General features: G+C 40.1%; 2 protein-coding genes and 1 non-coding gene across 4 annotated transcripts; 1 reads left to right on the forward strand and 2 right to left on the reverse strand.

Moving 5' to 3' along the window:
- Positions 1–1,069: 1,069 nt before the first annotated feature.
- On the reverse strand, positions 1,070–16,583 carry LOC121647587 (L-fucose kinase). Of its 2 annotated transcripts, XM_041997145.1 has the most exons (24): positions 16,406–16,583; positions 16,187–16,300; positions 15,417–15,568; positions 15,257–15,307; positions 15,055–15,180; positions 14,344–14,416; positions 14,114–14,211; positions 13,953–14,033; positions 13,490–13,609; positions 12,234–12,405; positions 11,900–12,006; positions 11,644–11,745; positions 10,498–10,671; positions 9,513–9,586; positions 8,623–8,978; positions 8,309–8,543; positions 8,067–8,233; positions 6,687–6,914; positions 6,452–6,595; positions 6,109–6,228; positions 5,849–6,036; positions 5,567–5,666; positions 2,565–2,788; positions 1,443–1,544 (listed from the first exon to the last, which is right to left on the reverse strand). In XM_041997145.1, exons 2-24 carry the CDS (start codon positions 16,266–16,268, stop codon positions 1,467–1,469), a joined length of 3,252 nt encoding a protein of 1,083 aa, XP_041853079.1. In that variant the 5' UTR covers positions 16,269–16,300; positions 16,406–16,583; the 3' UTR covers positions 1,443–1,466. The 2 variants fall into 2 exon arrangements, with proteins under 2 accessions (XP_041853078.1, XP_041853079.1); XM_041997144.1 differs by having other exon boundaries at positions 1,070–1,544; positions 16,187–16,583.
- Positions 16,584–17,089: 506 nt separating this feature from the next.
- On the reverse strand, positions 17,090–19,510 carry pclaf (PCNA clamp associated factor). The gene is made up of 4 exons (XM_041997150.1): positions 19,361–19,510; positions 18,411–18,494; positions 18,149–18,329; positions 17,090–17,337 (listed from the first exon to the last, which is right to left on the reverse strand). Exons 1-4 carry the CDS (start codon positions 19,404–19,406, stop codon positions 17,295–17,297), a joined length of 354 nt encoding a protein of 117 aa, XP_041853084.1. The 5' UTR covers positions 19,407–19,510; the 3' UTR covers positions 17,090–17,294.
- A 241-nt stretch (positions 19,511–19,751) lies between these two features.
- On the forward strand, positions 19,752–19,824 carry trnak-cuu. Its single transcript has one exon. It is a non-coding gene; the product is annotated as a tRNA-Lys (tRNA).
- The last annotated feature ends 3,283 nt before the right edge of the window (positions 19,825–23,107 follow it).

A 23,107-nucleotide genomic window follows, 5' to 3' on the forward strand; every position in this document is an offset into this window, starting at 1 on the left:
CAACTTCACAGCAGAAATAAACATGTTTAAAGCCTGGTATAAAAAACATTTTGGGATTAATAGGTCAAGTTTATCTTCATGACAGCTGTGAGGGGGATGAATTATTTTCTAACTCATCCGTTTAGATGTTATTTAATCTTGAAATTTGGCATAATTAGGGGTATGTCCTTTTGATTGACAGGTATTCAATATCCGCAGCAAGAAGGGAGAGAGCAACATAACTGCGGTTTTTAAGCCAGCTAACTGCATGCCTTAGCTTTAGCTAGATGTCAATCATCCACCCCCACGCTCACAGCCCCCTCTCAGCTCTGCCACTTTGCCCATTTTTGTGTTTTCTGAGACAGCAGGTGTGACGCTGCCAAGATGGCGATTGTAGGAACCGCCCAACAAGCTTCACTTTTGCTCTTCAGAAACCTACGCTTGACGTCACGGAGGCTCTGTCCATCTTTATACAGTTTATGGTCTGCACACAAGTGCAGAATCATCGGCTACATACATTATCGGAGCCAAGCACCGTCCCATTTTAAAGGAGCCTCTAAATCCACCATACACTTTGTTTGGCCTCAAACAAAAGCCGCTGATGATGCATACTTTTTTCTTTTTTTTTTAAAACTACACTTTAGTAGAAACGTGATAACAGTGGGAACCGCCCAATGAGCTTCAATTCACTTTTTCAGAAACCTATTGGTGACATCACAGGGGTGCCGTCCATTTTTTATATACAGTCTATGGACTCGATATGCACCTCTTCCAGTCCTGACCTGCACTTCTGGTACACAGAAGGTTACGCGGAAGTACTTCCTGGTCATTGGTCAGAATAAATCCAGCTATAGACATATATACACACTGTGTTCAATGCTGCTGGCTGCTAGGGCAGTCATCTTGGTACAATGCTACTCGTCCATTTATTACATTATGTCTATAAAGCTGGAATTATACTCACTGATCTAGATTTACTGAAAGTTCAGCTCTGATTTTGACTTCATATCTGGATCTTTATGAACCATTTCTGATTTTGAGTAAAAATCCACAATTTAGTATTAAACATGACTGTTGGACACAAACAGGCTCCAAACAATGAAGCTTTTATTTAATCTTATTAGATTAATACACCTGATCTCAAACTGGACAAAATAATCAGACAAATCCTTCATTATCAAAAATAGAAAAACAGGAGAAAAACAAACAATTGTTTCATATGAAAATATAGTTGTCATAATTTTTACATTTAGCATCAACGTGATTACATCCAGTGGTCATCCCTCATCAATATCTGTGAGACCAGTTTAACAGGATTTTAACTTCATCAGGTTAACTTTGGTAACTGTTTTTAGCTTTTTCGTTAAAGAGAGATCTGATCATAGAGAGATCATAGATCTGAATGAAGCCTGTACAGCCAGATTCATTACCATCAAAACATATTTCATGGACATGAACATTTCATTTTACCCCTCAAACAGGTTCTGTTAGGTGAAGGATGGTGGCAGGACTGTGATCCCGTCCATGTCCAGCTCCACAGAGTGAACGCTGAAGTCTCCCAGACCCTGAAACAAACCAAAAGCATGATGGGACGTCACCAGGACAAATCACATAAATATTGTCGCAGTACTAGTATCATAATGGTACAACCTTTGAGTTTTAGACCAAAATACTATTTAAAAATAAGCTTGAAGATTTTAATGACAGAGTAATGAGTCTCTATGATGTTAGAGGTCAGAGGAGAAAGGACAGACTGGTTGGAGATGATAGACAGGCAACAGGGAGTTAAAAAAGCACTGGTTCCAACCGAGGTATGCAGAATAGCATCTCTTAACACACAACACGTTCAGCCTTGAAGGGCTACAGCAGCAGAAGACCACACGTTTGGATCAATGTTTCAGGCTGCTGGTGTAATGGTGTGGAGGATATTTTCTTGGCCTACTTTGGACCCCTTAGTACCAACGTGGCCTGGTTTAACCACCACAGCCTACCTTAGCATTGTTGCTGACCATGTCCATCCCTTTATGACCACAGTGTAGCATCTTCTGATGGCTACTTCGAGCAGGACAATGCACCATGTCACAAAGCTCAGATCATCTCCAACTGCTTTCTAGAACATGACAATGGACTGGACTCCAATGAAATTAATTGAATGAGCATTTTTATGTCTGGAAACCCCAAACACAGACAGAAAAGCTCATATCAGCCCTGTGTTAAAGGCACTTCACTTTTACCATTTCATCTTACAATTACTTTTAAAATCCTGGTCTTAACATTCACAGAGCTCTTCATGGTCAGGCTCCTCTTTATATTGCAGACCTGCTTCAGCTGTACACGTCCTCTAGCAGTCTAAGGTCGTCCAATCAGAATCTTTTAATGGTCCCTCGCACTTGCTGTAGGACTCCAGGAGACCTTATATTTTGTGTAGTTATTAAATGAATTAACTTTATTTTGTGTCTTCATGTACAATTTTTTTTGTAATTTTGCTTTGCTTGCATGTATTTTTTTTTGTGGATGTTTGTTGGATGTTTTTGTTGCATCTGTGAAGTTGTGTGTGTAGTTTGTGTATTTGTTCTGGCTCTTACTGGTGTGTTGTTGAGGACCTGCAGCACCACCTCCTGTTGTTGAGGCTCCCGGGTTAGCAGGTAGAGGAAGCCGCCTCCTCCAGCCCCGGCCAGACTCTGACCCAGAACCAGAGGGCTCAGGGCCTCCATCATGGTCCTCACTGAGGCCGGTTCACAGCCGGGAGCCATCAGCTTTTTCTGCTGCCACGAGCGGTCCAGACACTGGCCCAGTCTGGACAGAGAACCTGTAGACCGAAGGTCTATTAGTTTGAAAAACCTGCTGGACTGAAATAATGTCTGAAGTGTTGCAGTTGGCATTGTGGGAAATGTAGGAAATGACTGTAGCTGACAGGAATGAGTGAATGAATGAATCTTAGCTTTTATAGACTGAAACAATGGCCTGGTTCTGTTTGAAGGGGAACAGAATCCACCAACCAGAACCTCTGAACATTTGTATTGTTAGGTTGTGTTTAATATGTATTCAAATAAAGAAATGAAACAATAAATGATAAACTGATAAAAAAAACAACTGATCTAGAAATTTAGAAGCCCTGGGCTCAGACCTGAACTTCAGCATCGCATTAAGAGGGTTTGGAAGTCAGACGGTTATCACTTAAGGAACCTATGAAGGGTTAACGGACTGATGTCTCAGCAGGATTTAGAAAAACTTATCTGTGTGTTTTATTTTTTTTTTCTTTGCACAATGTACAAAAATGCCAACTCTGGCATTTTATTGTTAGAAAGAACATTTTAACAGTTGTTTGTAAATCATTTACTTATTTCATTAATGTTTCATCCGGGTTCAGTTTTATTTATGTCAACCCAAGGCAGATGTTGCCTTGGTGTGATCCTGGAAACTGGATCATAGACCCTCAGTCTGACCTCAGTACAGGCCAGTAAAGTTCCTCCACACGCACACTCCACATTTTATTTAATACATGAGTACTGTCCTGGATAAAAGATGGCAGTTCTAAGACAAAGGGCTTAATGAAATAAAAAATGAAAAATAAAATCAAGGACATAAAGAACATTGGACCCTCTCTTCTAGCCACTATGGATGTTGAAGCACTCTATACCAATATCAACCACAAAGAAGGACTAGAGGCATTATCACACTACTTGGAAAAGAGACATCCGGAGCAGATGCCCCATTCTGCTTTCATCCTTCAACTGGCTGAATGGACCTTACATAATAATGTGTTTTTGTTCCAGAGTTAATTTTTCAGACAGAAAAAAGGTACAGCAATGGGTGCTTGTTTCGCACCTAATTATTTTAACTTGTTCATGGGAGCATGGGAAGAAAAATTTATTTACTCTGACCTCAATACCTAAATAATCTAAACAATATTATATGGTGGGGTCGATATATTGATGATATCATCCTACTTTGGTCTGTTTCAGAAGCTGAATTACTCTAATTCCATTCATATCTGAACAATACTAATAAGAATCTAAAGCTCAGCTTAGATTTCTCCTCATCTGTAATTAACTTCCTAGATCTTAAAATCTCTAAAGATATCAACGGTTTTACACACTTCTATTTTTAGGAAACCGACAGATCGCAATACTATTCTCTGAGCAGACAGCTTCCATCCTCCTTGGCTAATTGATAATATTCCATTTGGTCAATTTCAGAGGCTGAAACGTATATGCGATACAGATGTTTGAGTTTGAAAGCAATGCACAAGACATGAGCCAAAGATTTAAAAATAGAGGTTATAAACAACAAACTATACTCAAAGCTTTCAATAAAGCTAAAAGTCTCCCTAGAGAACAGCTGCTGGTCCCTGAACAAAAAGATCAATTGAACTCTAATCAAGTATACTTTGTAACCCAATACAGCAATGAAGCTAATCAAATTAAACAAATTGTTAAAAGAAATTGGGATATATTGAAAAGTGACAGTGTCCTTAGAGAAGCTCTTCCAGACTCTCCAACGATCAGTTTCAGAAAAGCCCCGACCTTAAATGATAAGCTGGTTAAAAGTCACCTTGCCCCTTTAAAACAAAAAACTTGGCTGTCTACCATTAAAGGTAACCACAAGTGTGGACATTGCAACCACTGTAGCAACATGATTAATGCTAACTACTTTACAGACGTATCATCCAGTGCTAAGTTTGACATTAAATCATTTATTAATTGCAATACTTCATATGTAATATACAGACTAGAATGTCCATGTGGTTGCTTCTACATCAGAAGAACAAAGCGCAAATTAAAAGCAAGGTTGGCTGAACATAAACATGCAATTAGGACTGGTAACCTACAATATCCTATGGCTGTTCACTATCTGGATGCTAACCATGGTAATTGTAATTCATTGAAGGTATTTGGAATAGAGCATATAGAAAACCCAATTAGAGATGGAGACAGACTTAAAAAACTCCTTTTGGATTTACACACTAACAGCGACACAGTACCCAGGTTTGAATGGGGAACTGGATTTCTCTCCTTTTTTGTAATGGTCCTGTAATAACTGATTAATCTGTGGTTCCTTGAAGAAGAAATGAACAATATCTATTTATTTTTTAGTAGATATATGATGTTTCTATACATATCTGTTGAATCTTGTTATATTATGCTGTGTTAACCTGTTTTTTGTTTAAAGAATCTGACTGCGATTGTCATTGGCAGGTCACGGGTACCATGTGACCATTTACCTGCCCACACAGAGCAGCTGCTGATGATTGCCTATATTTTCAAGAATTAAGCTGCCAGACAAACATTTTGCCACTAGCCCTGATGAAGGCCCCTTAGGCTGAAACGCGTTGGCGTGGATGTGTTTTTTTAATAGATTAGCCATGAGTTAATAAAGGCTTTTTATCTTCTATCTTCTTGAGTGCCTCAGTAATCTTTTCATTATTATCTGATTTAATTTAACTTTTAAAATAATTCCAGTGAGACGTGTGGCAGCTGGGACACAAGTTAAAGCATCTAACAGTAGAATGAATTTATAGGAACTTAAAATGCCTGTTGGCTTAAACTGTTTAAATGTTGACCATTAAAGCTGCAGCTCTTCTTACCATCTGAACAGGCTCTGGCACACTCCTCAGAGTTGGAGACCAGCTGCTGAGCGTTCAAGACCATGGATGGCAGACGGCTGTACCAGCTGCGGACCACATCCTGCAAACACAGCCATGATTGTTGTCATTGTATTGTTTTTATAAAATGCATTTAAGAGACAGTGGTTCTAATCCAACCATCCAAACTTAAGACATCAGCTTTACTTTCTCAAAGGAAAAAAACTCAAGCTTTTTATCTGGAGTGAAGCATCTTCGGAAATCTCTGAGCAGGACGGCACCAACCTGCAGCAGGTTTCGAGCCAGCCGGGTCTTTCCGGTGTAAACCAGCAGGAGGTGCTGCTCCAGAGATGTCAGGAACTCCGCTGGCAGACTGAGACGCTCCACTTCCACATGCAGGGGCAGAGACGCTCCAGAACGACCCACCTTGACTCCACCCACCAGACCCCCCACCTGATCCTGCCAACCCCCACCTGGAAGAGGATGAAAAGAAGATGAAGAAGCGGAAGCGGAGAAAGAGGAAGATGTTCAGGGCAGAGGAAAACCTGTGGTGAGAATCTGCTCCAGATACAGGACTGCGTGGATCAGGGAGTCTGTGTCATACGTTTGACCGGTGCACCTGTAGACAGCAGCCAACAGCGCCCCCGCCAGGATACTGCTGGTACCTGCAGGATAAAGACTGATCATCCTCCAAAGCTCTCCCATCACCTACTATTGATTCTTTTAAATTCCCCAACACACCATCAGATCGATAAAAGTTTTGCACGAGGTGGAAAATATCTGAACACAAGTAGGACTTTTTAAAAACATAAGAAGGAGTCCTGTGCTTCAATCAACATATTAAACTCTTCGTTTTATGTGGGTCTGGTTCTGGTGTTAGTTTCTCACCCAGTCCAGATCCGGTGGGCAGCTCTGACCAGCTGTGAAGCTCCACCCCTCCCCCCCACCTCTGCATCAGCTGATCCCCCAGAGGATGCTGAGAGGACAGAGACACCAGACCGCTGCACACGCACACCGCCTTCAGCAGGGCTCCTGCAGCACACACACAATAACACACACGTAGACCTCAGAACTTCAATTATTCAGTTTCCTCCAGTTAGTCAGTAAACCGCCGGTTCTCTACCAGGAGCATGAGGCTGACAGTAGTCCTTCAGGTCCTCCAAGGTGTCACATATGGTCTCCGTGGACACCCCACTGTCCCGCCCTCCAGCGTAGCTGACCAGCAGGAGGCGGGGCTCCCTGATGCGGCGTGCCCTGGCACCGATAGGACGCTTCCCATCAACCTTCACTGCGACGTTTGTTACAGAGCCGCCATGCTCGAAGGCGATTGGTGGGGTGTCGCTCCAGCCGCCTGCAAAATGAGGACCGTTTACTAAATTTGTGTTCGGGAACTTAAAAACTACAGTTTCAAGTCTTTTTCCTATGTGTAAAACTGCACATGATTGCACCACCATTGTAAGTCTTTTAGGGACTTTTTAGCCCTTTTGAGTAATTTTTACCTCAATTTTTGGCCACCATTTTGGTTGTTTTACCAAATATGGGAAAATTTTCTTTGGAAGAAAGTATTTCCAATATTGCAATTAAAAACTTTCAAATTCAACAGCACAAGGAGAACAAATTTACAACTCTTTTAGGTCATTAGAAGACAAAAAACATTATAGATTAATAGTCTTTTCTACTTTTTTGGTTTAAATTACACAATCAACTTCATTCCAAATAAAAAATGATCAAATAGGAAATTATCTAAACCCGTTAAAATGACAATTTAAATCATAAGAAGCCACTATTTTGAGAAAAATAATAAAGATTAAAGATCACAATAAGTGGTGTCACAATCTTTAGTACATTTAATAACGAGAGCTCAAACATGTATTTTATGGGAAATAAAGTTTTTGTGTTTTTTTTCCAAAAAACAGCAACATCATGTTAAAAATAGGCATTTAAATGATTACAATAATTAGAATATTTCATAGTTTTGATTTGGATTTAAGTTGATAGAAAGATTTAAGAAAAAAGTTAAAAAGAAATATTGATGAAAAACAATATTGATTTGTAATGTTTTGTAGCTGATGGACTTTTTTGTCTTCTAATGACCCAGAAGTGTAGTAAATCATGAATCTGACACTACAAAAGAAAAAAAGGAAAAACTAACAATGCATCAAAGTTATTTTTGTATATTTTAGACAAAATCCCCAGGAATTAAAAATATATAAGGAAAATAAATATTTTTTAATTATTTTATTAAAAAACAACATTGTGGTATTACATTGGGATTGAAAGAGTTAAAACAATTAGAAAAATTCCATATGTAAAGTTGATTGATTTAAGGGAAAGATTAAAGATTTAAGGGAAAAAAGTGTAAATTATTGATCTTCAATGTTTTAATAGCAGTTTTTGGGGAAAGACTCTTTCACATAATAACCTGAATGTGTGATAAACTAAAACAACCCAAAAGGATTCAAGAGTCATTTAGGGACTATCAGAACAAAAATGCTTCTCTAACCTGCTAAGTCTAGGCGGGCCGGACAGTGCACTTCCTGCCACTCCTCAGTGGGTGGGGCCTCCCCCTGTCCAATAGCAATGAACCTTTGTGATGACATCATAGCTTGCCGTAGAAGCACCTGTCCGGCGCCCTCGTAGTGCCGCGCTGCTCGCACCAGCAGGTCCGGCCTGTAGGAGGCAATAACACGGCTTATCAAACATCCGCATGATGGCTTGACATCAGATTCGGAGCAGGATGCCCACCTGCTGAGCCACAGCCGTCTCTGCGTTGCAAGGGCATGGACTCCACCCCTCAGGTTTCCCTCCTCCAAAAGAAGGTAGGCGGCGCTCCAGGCCTCGTTGGCAGCTGGTCCACTTCTCAGACCACCCTTCCCCCCTGCCATGCACACCAACACATCGGCAATGCAGGAAAGGCAGCGAGCTGCCACGCCCAGCTCCACTCCAGGCTCCGCCCCCTGCGCCAAACTTCCTGCTGCAACTTTAGACAGATTTTAGGAACATCGTTTAGATGGATTCATCGGGGGAGCAAAAACTGGAACCATCGGGTCCAGACTTACTGCTGTCCAGAGTCTCCAGCAGCGCCCCCTGCTGGCCCCCCAGCACCGCAGCCCTGATGCAAGGAAGCAGGCAGATGTTGGTGCGACTTTGCAGGGCATCGCTCACTCTCCTCCTCCCCGCCAGGAAGAGCAACTCCTCCCTCCACTGGAGCTCCGCCTCCTGGTGAGTGAGTGACAACACCTCCCTCAACGAGAGTCTCCACGCTTCCCTCCACCTCTGCAGACATCCGGAGCCCCCCAGCAGCCAGCCAATACCCCCCTCCAGACCCACAGCGCCTCCTCTGGGGTGGAGGACGGGGAAGAGACGAGCTTCCAGGAGGGAGCGCTGCTCTCCTCTTACCCACAACTCCTCTGGCCTGAGGGCAGAGAGGAGACAAGGAGAAGTGAGAGGAAAGGAGAGAAAGGATGGAAAAGGATGAAATGATGGTAAAACAACAGAACAAAACTGACAATAATGGAGAGGAAAGTAAAGAAAATAAGGATAAATAAATATAGACAAGCAAAGAGTAATGAGTAAAAAAATGAAAATTAAAAAGATAAAGTCATGTGAAAAAATATACGGAAAAGAGATGGAAGTTAATGAAAAAAAGAAAATGGCCAAAAAAAAGAACAGAAGATAAATTAAATGGAAACGATGAAAGAAAATCTAATGAAAGGAAAGAAAAAAGGAAATATAAAAAGGATGAAATAACAGAACACCAAAAGAAAAAAAAGAAAGGAAGGAATGAGAAGAAAGAAGAAGTGGAACAGAACGAGATTCTAACTGGTTTAATGAAATTAAATTAATGAAAAATACTATAGTTATGCCAGAGGAAAACTTCAATGTTGTAGTAGGTTAAAGAGACATTTAATTATGAAGTGATGGATGAATGTTGGGGTTGTTGTCCTACTGGATTCCTGTTCTGCTGTAGAAGTCGCTCCAGCTCTGGTGGAGGAAGGAGGCGCTGCTGCCATCAGAGGAAACCTGGGGATGAAGAGGATGAGGAGGGAAGACAGTCACGCCCAAATTAAATTTTTTTTTTTTTAATTATTTATTTTACACTAAATCTCATTGTTTTAACATTTCAATGTGATTTTCATTCACTTGCAATTTAAAATCAGGGCAGATTCTCATTAATTCATTTATTATTAAATTCACAGTTAAAATAAATTATTACATTGAACTTCAACCTTTTATGCATGTTTTTATCTTTTAAATAGAGCCACATTGGTTCAGTATTTTACTTCTACAGACATGTACAATGATGCTTTTTTATTTAATTCTATTTAATTCTAATTTTATTCAATCATATTTTACTTTTTATATTTTATTTACTTTGATCGATTCTATAAAAATATTTATGAAAGAGTGTTTTCTGTTTATATATTAAAATATTCTGTAAAAATTTCTAGCAATGCCATTTTCTATTTTTAACCACCAAGTCAAAACTTAGCAATTATAGTACAAGCATGTATATTTGTTGGGTTGGATCATATCTTTATTATGTTTAATGTTTAATGTTTAATTAAGTGACTAAGTTGCAAGCATATAGTCCATACCCATGCATATACTAGAAAACAACTTTTAGGTTTTCATTGCAGTGGACACGATGCATGAAAGGGTTAATTAATAAAATCACTCCAGATTTAACTTTTTCATGCGTTAAATTAAACTAATTGAAAAGATAAACTAAATCCTATAAAACAGGAAAACAAATACAGACAATGGCATATTATTATAAAAAAATAAACTAAACAAAACAGTCAACTGAAATAAATCTGATCGCTTGAACTTATCTCATGGTCCATCACCATGACAACGCATCCGGGCTCCTCCTTAGAGGAAGATCTCCAACTGAAGGCTGAAGCTGAAACTGAATGTTTCTCGTGTTTTACCTGCAGGTCATCATGCGCGCCCACCACCGTATACACGGTCAGCTTCAGCTCCCCCAGCTCGATTCGATGTCCCTGGATGATGATGTCACTGCTGAGCGCCAGCTGCCTGATGGACGGAGATGTCGAGGAATCCAGACCGGACAGCAAACAGCCTGACGGGACGTCCAGAGGGCCCTGAAGGACAGAGTGGAGAAAATAAAAATATAAAATAACTTTGTAATGAAAGCACTTCTAATCTTCTGTTTCCAGACTTTAAATTTCCTTTTTCAAAATGTCTGTATTTAAGTGAACACATTTAAAAGATTAAGTCATTTAAGAAGAACATAAAAGCTCAGGATTTTACTCTAATAAACTTCACAACAACACAAGTAGAGCTTAAACATTTCACAGTTGCACCTTTAAATGATTTTTATTTCAATCGTTTTGCAACAGTTTCAGAGAACTTTGAACATCTTTAGCTGCATCCTGGACTTTTATAAACCACATTATTGCTGGATCATGCAGGAAAATAATGAAAAACAAAATAATCTAAAGACACAATATGAATGATAACAGTGCAGTGATGGAAGTTTATATCTGTGAGGTGGAAATAATAATAAATGATTTTTTAAACGTATTTTTCCTTTATTTAACCAAGTAGTCTTATTGAGACTCCTGACCAAGACATCGGCCTTAAACATCAATTTATTAAACATGTAATAAAAACTTAAAATCAGCATTTAATACAAATTCATATCACAAAGTCACATCAGACATTTCTATTTTGAGGTTTAAATCAAAGTTACTAACTTTTCTATTTGTTGCAGCCTTTTATAGAAGCAGCTGTTTATTTAAAATATTTTAGCGTTTTCTTTCTTTATTTAAATTATTTTATTTCTTTTGTTGTAACCCTAACTTCTGACTCTAATGTGAAATACTGGATTTTCAGCTTAAGGTACCTGTGATGAAATACTTTGTGATTTTGTAGATTTATTGTGATCTTTAAGTTGTAATACACATGTAAATACGTTAAATAAAATATGTAAATAAATTTAAAAAATAAATAAATAAAAAATTTAAATATAAAGTAAAAATCTAAAAGAAAGAGTGAAATTTCCAACTAAAACAAATGTGATGAGACTGAACAGGTTATTTCAGTCTCCTGACCTGGAGGTAGCAATGCTGCACCACCGCTCTGGTCGCCACGGCAACATTTCCCTCCAGAACGCTGTTGATCACCTGACCTCCTCTGCTCACTGAACCCTCCACCTGCAGGACAACAGAGAGCCGATCAGCGTTTAGGGGCCATTAATCTGAGAGAGCAGAAAGAAGCTGAAAGCTGAACAGATTCTTCTGGATTCATCCTGGTTCAGAAACCAGAGCGTAACCTGAGAGAGATGAGGTGTGAAAGGATGACTGTCACCTGGATGTGAGACAAAGTGTTTCCATCTGTCCAATCACAAGTCAGACGATCGACATGTTGCTTTCCAGTTGAAGTCAGGTAGTCATAGCAACCACCAGGAACATACACTGTGAGGAAGAGAACACAGATTTATTTATATGTTAAAGCTTTGATTTATTTACACTTTTACTCAGCACTGCAATGTATATAGCAAATAGACCGGTTGGAAACTGAGTTTTTTGGACAGCTGAGCTGACATGGATCACTTTTACATGTGTTTAACTCGTGTTCCATCAGGTTCAGATGGTTAACATTGTGGTAAATCTGCGAGGACAGAAACAGGGAAGATGCTGACCCAGTGTTAGTGGAGATCCCCTCAGGATCCTCCACAGCTCTGCCCTGCCACTCCTCACCGCTGCCCCCTGTGGCCCAGCTGTAGAACTGCAGCCAGCCCTCTCCTCGCTCACAAACTGATCCTGGGTCAGATCTGAGCAGAGACACTTCAACAGGTCCAAGAACAGAGAGATCTGATGATGGAGAAAAGGGTTTGTTTAAGCCAGTGTTTCTCAAGCCTGCCCTGCATGTTTTAGATGTTTCCCAATTCTAACACCCGATTCATCCAGTTCTTTGTAAGCCTGTTAACACTTACAATTCCAAACCTATATTTTTCAATTTTTGGTCTGCCTCTTGTTTTTTTATGTAGAAATACAAGTAGAAGCTGAAGCTTTTAATCCCAGTCAGCATCAGACATGATGTTTCCAGCCTCAGCTGTCAGATTATGAGGCTAAAATGATTTAAATGAATGTATGAATAGATATAGCAGCATAAAGGCCGACCAGAAGCAGAAAGCAGAATTTATTACTAACAGGAACTTTGTAAAAATAACAGATCAATAGTGACCAAGCCTTTTCTCATCTGCACATCATTCTCTCAAGTCTTGGCTTTCAGGAGAAAAAATTATTGGCATTGAAACAAACACACAACAGAAACTATTTCCATATTTCTACTTTTTCCTCATTTCCAGTTATTTCTGCTACTATTTACCTGCTATCCTCACTAAACCAACTCCAGCTCAGCTGCTTTTTGGCAAGTTTTGGAAAGTTTGAGAGGAAGTCACTTGAAATCTTCAACGCCTGTTAAACTATCTTTTAAATGAGGCCACATTTGCAAATAAAATGCAAAGTTTTCATGGAGGCAACCCACATCCTCAACTCTGCTCCACTGTGGCTCCATTTAAACAGGAAGTAAACAGACTTTCCAACGGTATAAGATTTATTACCAAGAAGCTTTGTTACAATAAAGTAAACACACGTTTCTTAACTTTTTCTGGTAAATTTACATGTTTAGAATTTTTAGCTAAAACACTTTTTTTTGTAAATGATGAGTTAAAAGTTTTTTCCCCTAATTTTTCCTTATTTTATGATTTTTTTTCTTCAGAACTTTTCTTTCCTTCTTTTTCTTCTTTAAATCCACAACTAGAAAGGCATAATTAGCGTTTAATAAGACTTTTCTTTTAAGATAATCATGAGTAACGCTCCCCTTGCTGGTAGAAACAGGCTGCTTTAGTGAAGAGTGTGAGGCATGTGATCAGAGATAACCTAATCCAGATACCTGGAGGGGCGGAGCTCCAGAGTCCAGGCCCAGGTAGGTGCAGCCGTCCAGAGGTGGAGTGACGTGAGTTTGCAGCAGCTTCTCTGATACAGATCTGCTGAAGAAGACCGGACCCGACACCTAATGACACACACGTCAGACATCTTGCCTTACAGATGACAAACAAACTGTGTTAGTCATTACTGATCTGAAATAATTCAGCCAAACTATTCATTTCATTAACTGTGTATTTAGTTTCACACAGATCTCATCGTGTTTATGTGCTTTGTTATTATTTACCTGTAAGGCAATCCAGGTTTATTTGTATCACACATTTAATGTACAAGAAATGACATAAACAGCATTACAGCAGGTTGCAAGTGGTGGATATCAGGTACCTGGATGGGTTTTCCAGTACCTTTTATTGGTTTCACTGTAAAAGAAAAAACAAACAAACAAAAAAGACCAAGAGAAGACGACGCACCAGAGGCACTTTCCCATCAGGCATCACAGCTTGTAGGATCTGCTCTCTGCTTCCCCTGTAGATGATGTCCTGGACCCGACCCTGTAAACAACAATCATCACTAAATAAACAAAACAAGGCCACAGGAGAAATTACAAATAAAGTCTTAATGAAGTAGCCACCTGTGAGTCAGACAGGTAGACCCCATGATTGGATGCGTACGAGATGTCGCCCGGTAATGCCAAAACCCGAACACCAGAGAAACCTTCCCAGGATAAAACTGAAACACAGAGACGGGTTTTAGCTGAGAACCATGATTAAACAGTCACAGTCATTTATAGGGATTCCAGATATCTGTCAGAGATCTGTGGCTTTTCTATAAGTTTGTTTCACCAACTGTCGGCACACTAACCAAAATCAGGCGGTACAGTGAGGATCATGTCGGTGCTGCAGACCCAAACACCAGGAGGTGAACCAGGGCAGATCTGAACGAATCACAAAGACAAACTCAGAAAATTTTAGCACTCATAATGTGCATGATCAGATCACAATTTAAAGCTCCCATATTATGCAAAATTCCCCTTCTAAAGGTTTTCTGACAGTCATATGTGTCCTCACAGCCTGTGTATGAGGCCCAGAAATGAGAAAATTCTGTTTCCTCTCTCACTTGTTCCACTTTTTTGTGAATGTGTGCTCAAACTGGTGAGTCTGAGATCTTTCCCTTTTTGAGGTCACAAAGTAAAATAACCACTGCCCCCGGTAGTGAATACTGTCACTGACCCGCCCCTCGGCTAGCTGGACCTGCCTTCTAAAATCACAGAGCAGGCACCAGCGAAAGTCAAATCCTCTCCCAGAGAGGGGCATGAACAGGCACCTTTCATGAACATTTAAAGGTTCAGACATGGAAACAGCCTGTTCTCATTAAAGCCGCTTTAGGAATTGCTGAAATGAAGGACCAAGGCGGAATTTGGGGTAAAACACTTTTAAAACAATGTTGTTGGACCTCTGATACCCATATGAAATTGTTGAAAAAATGTATAATATGGGACCTTTAATGTCAGGGTTCAAACTAGAGACCCCCTTTACTTCCTAATGTGAAACTCTTTGCTCTGTTCAAGCAGACCTGAGTGCTGAGGCAGTCCAGAAGCAGGTCCAGACAGCAGACTGGAGCCTGGACTTTCTGCTCAGGCTTCTCTCGAGGCAGCCAACAGAAAGCTCGACTGCAGGAGCTCCAGGGAAAATCCCGGCCCTGCAGGAGGGAAAGCATCAACAAATGCAAAATAACTGCCTGAAAACAGCTAAACACACCACAGGTCCAGGCTCACTGTGTGGAGGATGAGGATGTGAGCTTCGTCCAGGACGTCAGCTGTCACCACCTGAATGGAAACCAGATGAACAGTGACTCTATTTGATAAATAATCAAAGATTTTCTGGCAGGTTTCAGAGGTGCGTTCTGTGATGATGTGTGAATTCAGTCTGACTCACAGTGTGTCCGGCTCTGCTGCTCAGGTGTTCAGCAGCGACCAGCAGAGCGTTCAGCGTAGCCCCTCCACTGCCCAGTGGCTCCTGGCGGTCCCGCACAGTCAAAACTAACGCACCCTGAGAAAGAGTGCCACACTGCTGCCGCAACTCCAGCTCTGACACACAAACACACAATCCCAGAAGTAAGAAGTCAATTTACAACCCGACTTCCAGAAAAGTTGGGACATTCTTTAAATTTGAATAAAATGCAAACTGAAAATCACGAGTCAACATTTTAGTTACAACAGAACATAGAGAACAAATGTCTAAACAAATGAGCTCATGTAACATGTGATGCTTCCTACAGGTTAAAAAAAAGTTTATTTTTATTATAATTATATATGTGTGTGTAAAAAAGTCATGAAATTTAAAGTTTAGGTTTTGGACTCGATAGGGACCGCCCTTGGACTGTCAAATCCAGTTTTGTGACAGTGAAATAACAGATTTTCCTCTAAGTGAACAGAGGACTGGATTAACTTTACTGCCAGGTGTTTCCACTATTTTGTACATCATCTTAAATCGGTATGGTCAATCTAAATATTGTTTAATGTAATGCGCAATCTAAAATGAACACATGATAAGAGGATTATTTGCATTAACCATTTTCTTACTCGTTAAGAAATCCATACAGAATCATTCTTCCCTTCAGCGACACCTTCCGGCCGCTCAGTGTACTACAAAATAAAGGACCCGCAGCAATGTCAAAGATCGTCTAATGAGCAGATGATTCTCACCTCTCTGAAACGAGTAAACGCTGTCTTTGTGTTGGCAGGTCAGGACGACCACCGTCCACTGGAACCTGCCGTTGTCCGACATCTTCCAACTGTTCGCGTCTGCTCGTAAACGTCCTAAATCACACAGGTCATAACCGACTTAGCAACCGAGGACGGAAGCCGTTTAACCGGTTTATCCACCACTAAACAACCACAGCTTTGTTAGCTAAAACGGATTACCAGCGAATGTCAGAAGTCACAAAACGGAAGCGGGGCGGAGTTAGCCAAGCGGATAAAGGTGAAACTAACAACCTGTTAAACTAATGTTGACTGAATTCATTTTGTAACGGAACATTTTAGAGAAGCTATAAATTCATATGGTGTCCGTTTACCCTGTGCTTGCTCTGAGTGTTTTGACTGTGCGGGCTTCCGTAGACTAAAACTTTTGTTTGATTTTAATCTTTTCACATCCCGCTCATACAGGGGGTTCATCAGTAGACAAGTTCGGTTTTTAAACTGGCTGCTGAAATGTAATGCCAATTTAAATGTTTTAAGAGATGAGCGAGAACTTCCTCGAGTTCAACATGAAAAACGGCAAAGAAAAGTTTGACAGATGGAAAATAGGATTTAAGCAGCAACCAGGCGATTCCCAGAAAGAAAAGGTAGCAGCTGAAAACTTCTCTACACAATCTACACAATGTGCGGTGTTCTTAAAACATTTCTTGAAACTGGACCAAAAAAAAAAAAAAAATGTTTCTAGTGAAAACAAACAGAAAGCATCAACGTTATGGAAAAAAAATACACCTGAAACTGGAGAAAATGATGCAAATGGAGAAAAGTATGATTACGGAATAAGAGAAACTGTGCGAATGGGATCATTCACAGCTGTTTTTAAATGTGTAGAGAAAGAAACCGGGGGAAATATTTGTTTTCAGGAAAGATTTATTAGAAATAAAAATCAGTTGATCAGCGGCTGATGCACACCATCGAGAAGATACAAACATGCCGTAGGGTAAAACCACTTAAAAACAAGTTTAATAAAAACTATACAAAACGAATTCAACAGAAATTATATACAGATGTACATTAGAAAGCCTGTGTAGAGGTAACAAACGGATCCCTCCATCATTCAGTCGTCATCCTCCTCATCCTGGGCAGGCAGAGGTCGGGATCTGCAGGAGACAAAAATTAAAAAGGACCAGAAGCTGAAAACAGTTTTAAACAATGTTTAATGTGAGACGAGCATCAAGCATAGCTTTGAATGATGCAGCTGCAAGAAACTGCAGGACGGAATTATTTTCAACCAATTTTGAACCTTAAAAAAGGAGCTGGATGCTTAGATTAAGTTGTAAAACCAAACAGTACAACAATGAATATTTAGAGCTTGAAACAGTAAGAATAAGCAAACAAAAAGGTGGTGATCTAAGTAAATATGAACACACATCCAAAGGCAACCGGAGTTACAGCAGCCTCACTCAAAGATTCTTATAATGCAGACATTTCTTCTCTTAATGAATCTACAGCTGATAAAATGGCCGATCTGTAACTAATAATAGCAGCAGCACAACTACTGTCTGATCTGACCAAAAGCAACATGTGACAAAGTGACAAACTTTCACATCACAGAGGTAAGAAACTGCAAATGGGAAACACATTCACTTTGATCTCCATTTTCATATATAAATTTGTCTTGTAATTCATCAAGAAACATTCATCAAGCTCTTTGATTGTCAGTAAATTAACCCTCATTGTTAAAATAAGCAATCCAAACATAAAAACCTTCAGAAATTTTTCAGATTTTGGAGAACAAACCAGTTACTGATCCAGATTTTGACCATTTCTTTCAGTTGCAGGTTCGTAAGGATAGAGATGATAATCACAAACTTAAGTCAGTTCAAATACCTCCATCAAAAATAAATTTATTTAAATCTGTATTACATTCAGGGTCAGGCTGACAAGAATGTGTAAATGGAGCAAACATACTTCCTGCTGGCTTTAGACATCCCGCTGCCTCCAGCTTCTTCATCATCTTCAACCTCTTGAGGCCTCTGGTTCTCCTTCTCTGGTTTTCTGGGGGGTCCACCAAAGAAATCCCCAATGCCCTTCTGCCAGGTCGGAGTGGGGCGTGGACACACTGGGTTACCCCCAGCATATTTGTTCTTTGCTGTGAATCACAAACCACATCTTCAAGTACAAGTCAGGTTGTTAGATGGGTAATTTTGTTAGCGACCCAACTGGGACTCACCAGGAGTGGAGGAAAGGCTGCTGGAGGAGGATGCGTTGGCTGAACTGGAGCCCAGAGACTTCCTGGGTGCAGAAGCTGCAACAGCTGCAAAACGAGATCAGATAGTCTGATTAGAGATAAGATGGCAAAGTGGAAACAGGATCCAACACAGCGTCAGAATGAAGCAGGAAATAAGTGCATTTCATGTAACATGTTTATCAGATATTTGCTTAAGTTTAATATAGAGAAACCTTCAAAACTTGTGTAAAAAAGGCTGTAATAAAAGTGCACAGACTTTACATGTGAGCAAACATGCCTCCCTAAAATAGGTTTTTAAGGATCGGTATGTAAACCAGGTTTCTAATGGCGATCAGCGGGTCAAATCTTTGCCGAATCTGTCACAAGATCCCGTTAGATAAGAAAATACGGTTCAGAATATCTAGACGTAACTTTCCCATCTATAAAGAGCAAGGACACGTGATTGTGTAATTTTTTAAATGGACTTTGGTGCAAGTTCTGCCTACAGGCTTACTGCGGCGCTAAAAATCTGGCGCCAGTTTGTAGAACGCTTGTCCCAGTCTTATAAGAAAGAATAGATAATGTGGTATGTCAGATCCAATAAAAAAAATACCAATTTCTGAAGAAAATACAACCTTTAGCAGCTTAACTCGCCTGTATTATTAAGAAAGAACGAGAAAGGCAGCAGAGCCAGACATGTTGGCGGGACGCTGTTGTTACGAAGGCCAGCTGTGGATTTAACACATTTACACTTTACTACTCTTTACTATTTAGCCCACGAGATAATAACTAAGTTATTTAGTATATGTATATATAATTTAATATATCAAGCAGCTTTATGTATCCTTACACGCCTTGTTTAGCCAAACGCCCCCAGGCCACCAGACTACGTGACAAACCAGTCGTGGTCTGGCTTCATCTTCTGGTCGGCGGTACTTAATTTATTACTGTACCTTTTCTGTAAGACGCAGGGACACTATCGGCTTTAGTCCTCACCATGTTGGCAGCGACTTGTACAGTGGGAAAACTTTCCAGCACTACTACACCAACTACAGTGAATGAAGAGTCCCGCCTTCGTTTAAAAAGAACAGCGGATGGGGCGGGAGTTTTCTTCTTTTATTGTGCTAAATCGGCACGTTCAGAAGAAAGATTATGTAACTCTCCCCCTCGTGGTGAAAGTGTGTTACTGCAACGTTTGTTCTGTTTCACCGTGTTTCTGACACGCTGTAGACGAGATTTAATCCTCTTTTTTCCACACTGAGATTCCGGCTCAGGAAATGTAGAATGCTGAAATAAATACTGTGGTGGTTCTATTTGATAGAAACATTTTAAGTGGGGAGTTTAGCCCGGCTAGCTCAGTCGGTAGAGCATGAGACTCTTAATCTCAGGGTCGTGGGTTCGAGCCCCACGTTGGGCGATTGCATTTTTCCTTTTTGATTGTTTCCTCGATAGCTAAAGTTAACATTTCATTACAGTTGTTCTCCGTTGGTTTGGCTCATGTCTTGAAACAGAAATTTCAATCTCCAAACCACCTTGGAATTGTTCACAACAGAATGGCATTTCTCATGGATTTTATCGAATTGCAAATGTCTTAGTACATGTCTCAAGCGTCTCAATGCATCTTTGCAAATGGCTATGTACAAGCAGCCTACAGTCAGCACAATAAACCCACATTTAGTACATTTTCCAAATAAATAGATCTTGCTGATCTAAGCTGATTAGTTGATTCTCAGTCTAATGGTTGTTCTCTCCAAAACATCTCAGCATGACTTCATTGTGTAAGTCAACATATGCACAATAGTCTGTTCAGTTGTCAAAATTAGTCAACAACATTATATGAATGCGATGTGGACAAATTGACTAGTGTGTGAGGGTAAGGACGACCAGTGAAAGTGTTACTTTATGTGAAAGTGAAACTTTATTTACAGCACTGTAGGCTAGATATGATTTTCTTTATCTTTTTCTCTTTTTTTTTTGTTTGTGTTTATATTACATGTACAGAATACTGTATACATTTTGTTTTTATGTACTCTAATGTATGGAAGTTACTTAATGTGTGTGAATAAAAATGTTTACAGTGTCCCCAGCAGTATGAGTGCAGAGTGTGTGATGTCAAACTTTGGAGGCTGCTCTTACTGTGAAATCCTTTTTTTCAGCTAGACGTCTGCCATAATGACAAAACATCTAAACATTTTGACTTGCAGTGCTTACACAGTGCCAAAGGGACGATGCATTTTGGAGACACTGACTATTTTTATGAGAAGGAATTTAGTTCTGACACATGGGTAAACAGCTTTGGGAGAGATATGAGCTTGTGCAGGCGATCCACTGTGTTGTGCTGAACCATCCAGGTTACTTTGGCAAATGCATTAAGTGAATGCAAATTAGCCAAAGCAACAGAGAAGATCTTTGCAATTATGATGGTACTGACTCTTTACATGGAAAAGGAATCTAGTTTTGAAGTGTGTGTGAAGCATTTTGGGAGAGTTATGAGCTTTTGCTAGTGAGCTGTAATGTTGCACAGAACTGTAAGACTGTTTGGTCAAAATGATCTTCAAGGAATGAACCAAACCAATGGAGGAAAAACTGTAAGACAACTGCAATATAAGCTGATGTTTTGTAGAAACAAATTGTCCAACATGGAGGAAATAAATGATCACAATAATTTAAATTTCTATTTCTACAAAAGAATCATCTAATTGTTTTCCAGGCTATTATTATTATTATTATTATTATTATTATTATTATTATTATTATTTTATTTTTATCAGTAAATACAGACAGGACAGATCAACTTTCAGGTTGCTGCAGTTCTGGTTCTTACTTTAATTTAATTGTTTTGAAATTTAATTTAATTGTTTTCTCGAATAAATGGAACTTAGTGCCATGTAGTGACTGAAACTGTAAAATAAATATAGTAGTAAATAGTTTTCCGTGCATTGCTGTGCCGTAGAACTTGAAAGTCTCGAATAATTTTACTGTACATTGTAATTGCCTCATGGGTTAGTTTAGCTGATAAAACACCAACTTTATGGACTGTGTGACTGTGACAAGTGTAAAAAATATTAAGCTTATGCAGCTGATCTGAGTTCAGTTTGGTGTAAATAAACACTTCTGTATCAGTTGTTCACTTGCTTCTCCCAGTCCTGAAAATGCTCCAAAATGTCTTTTAAAGACAGAAACAAGCATTAGATTTACTTTCTGAATACCTTGAATATATTTGTAATGTTTCTCAGCGGTAATGTTGCTCATAAGATGTTTAAAATTAATGTTGAACTAACAAACAATGTGGAAGGTGTCCACTGCCTTTGTTTTTGATACAGTTGGAAATTAATTTGTAATTAAATTAGATTAGATTGAATTAAATTGTAACTGTTCCCCAGCACCCAAGAGGAAATTCTGCATATAATAATAGAACTTTTGGTGGTTGTCATCTTGCATTCAGGGTGAACCAGCAAGACTTCTGCCATCTCCTGCAGGAGCCTGAGGTTCATTCTAGGATGCCAGGTCAGTGGAGCAAAACCACCCCACTGCAGGACCGGATATGGATTGCCAACACTTTCTTTCACTCCAGCAAACTGCAGCCAGAACTTAAGCTGTGGTATGAGCCCCCTGTCCCCATGCTCATTTACCACCAAACACCAACCCCAGAGTGTTTCTTCACCCATCAGCGGATGGTGTGGATGCCCTACCACCTGTGGAGGGGGAAGACTGCTTGCTTGTGGAGAGCAGTTAACAGGTGCTGGCATCCACAAAAGGATGTGGAAGGTCCTGGACATCGATCGGTGTTACCTGATGGTGAGACACTCAGGTGTGCTGAGTGTGCTCGAAACCATCTGTTCACCAGTCAGACTGACCAGCTTGACCTCCCACACCAGCTGAGGTTTAGGGTAATCCTGACCGCCAAGTGAGTGAAGCCAATTTAAATAAATTATGTTTTCAGTTCTTCATACAATTAAAAACTGTCCCATCATAAACACGTTACTAATTATTCACAGCAATGCATCAACACAGGTACGCCTATGACATCCATATCATCAGGCTGCTTCAGGACAAGACCCGGGGCAACAGTCCGGCGCAGCTGGTGAAGCAGCTGAGGGAGAACCACGGGCAGGAGTAGCTCAACAGGCTGAGACACTATCTGGGGGAGTGTGCTGAGTTTGTGGATAAGTCAAGCCTCTTTCCGGTTGTCTGCCAGGAGCCCCCGGCCAGAACCCATGGACATCCCCACCAGTCGCTGACTGCTGGCTGTTTATGGACAGGACATCCTCTCAAGGATAGACCACCAGTAGGGGTAGGGCATGAACAGGATGGCATCGGGCCTGATGGAGCAGTACCGCCAGGCAGCTGTGCCACCCCTTGTGCTTCTGTATGTGGACTGTGGTTGCTGTGTGGATGACTGGGTCAGTAAGCTATAGGTGAGGTTTGGGGAGTGGCTAGACCTTCACATGTCTGGACATTTGGCACTTTATGAGGAGGCTGGCTGTGGGCTGAACTAACGCCCATTCACTCTTCCCCACCTTCATGGGCTGTTCTCCCCTCATCATAGACAAAGAACTTAGTACCATGTAGTAACTCAAAATGTTAAATAAATATAATAGTTGATAGTATCCCGTGTGTGCCGAAGAAGTTTAAATAACTTAAAAGCTTGAATGTTTGTAAATTTACATTTTCTTTAATTATGCACATCAATTTTACGT

Source organism: Melanotaenia boesemani, chromosome 10, assembly GCF_017639745.1.
Source record: "Melanotaenia boesemani isolate fMelBoe1 chromosome 10, fMelBoe1.pri, whole genome shotgun sequence".
NCBI lineage: Eukaryota > Metazoa > Chordata > Actinopteri > Atheriniformes > Melanotaeniidae > Melanotaenia > Melanotaenia boesemani.

Coding starts and splice junctions, on each gene's coding strand:
- LOC121647587 (XM_041997144.1), bottom strand. CDS start 16,268: ATGTCGGACAACGGCAGGTTCCAGTGGACGGTGGTCGTCCTGACCTGC. Junction 14,212..14,343: donor CACTGTACCGCCTGATTTTG/GTTAGTGTGCCG, acceptor TCTGTGTTTCAG/TTTTATCCTGGGAAGGTTTC. Junction 12,007..12,233: donor GGGATCTCCACTAACACTGG/GTCAGCATCTTC, acceptor TCTTCCTCACAG/TGTATGTTCCTGGTGGTTGC.
- pclaf (XM_041997150.1), bottom strand. CDS start 19,406: ATGGTGAGGACTAAAGCCGATAGTGTCCCTGCGTCTTACAGAAAAG. Junction 18,495..19,360: donor CCCTGCGTCTTACAGAAAAG/GTACAGTAATAA, acceptor CTCGTTTTGCAG/CTGTTGCAGCTTCTGCACCC. Junction 17,338..18,148: donor ATGTCTAAAGCCAGCAGGAA/GTATGTTTGCTC, acceptor TGTCTCCTGCAG/ATCCCGACCTCTGCCTGCCC.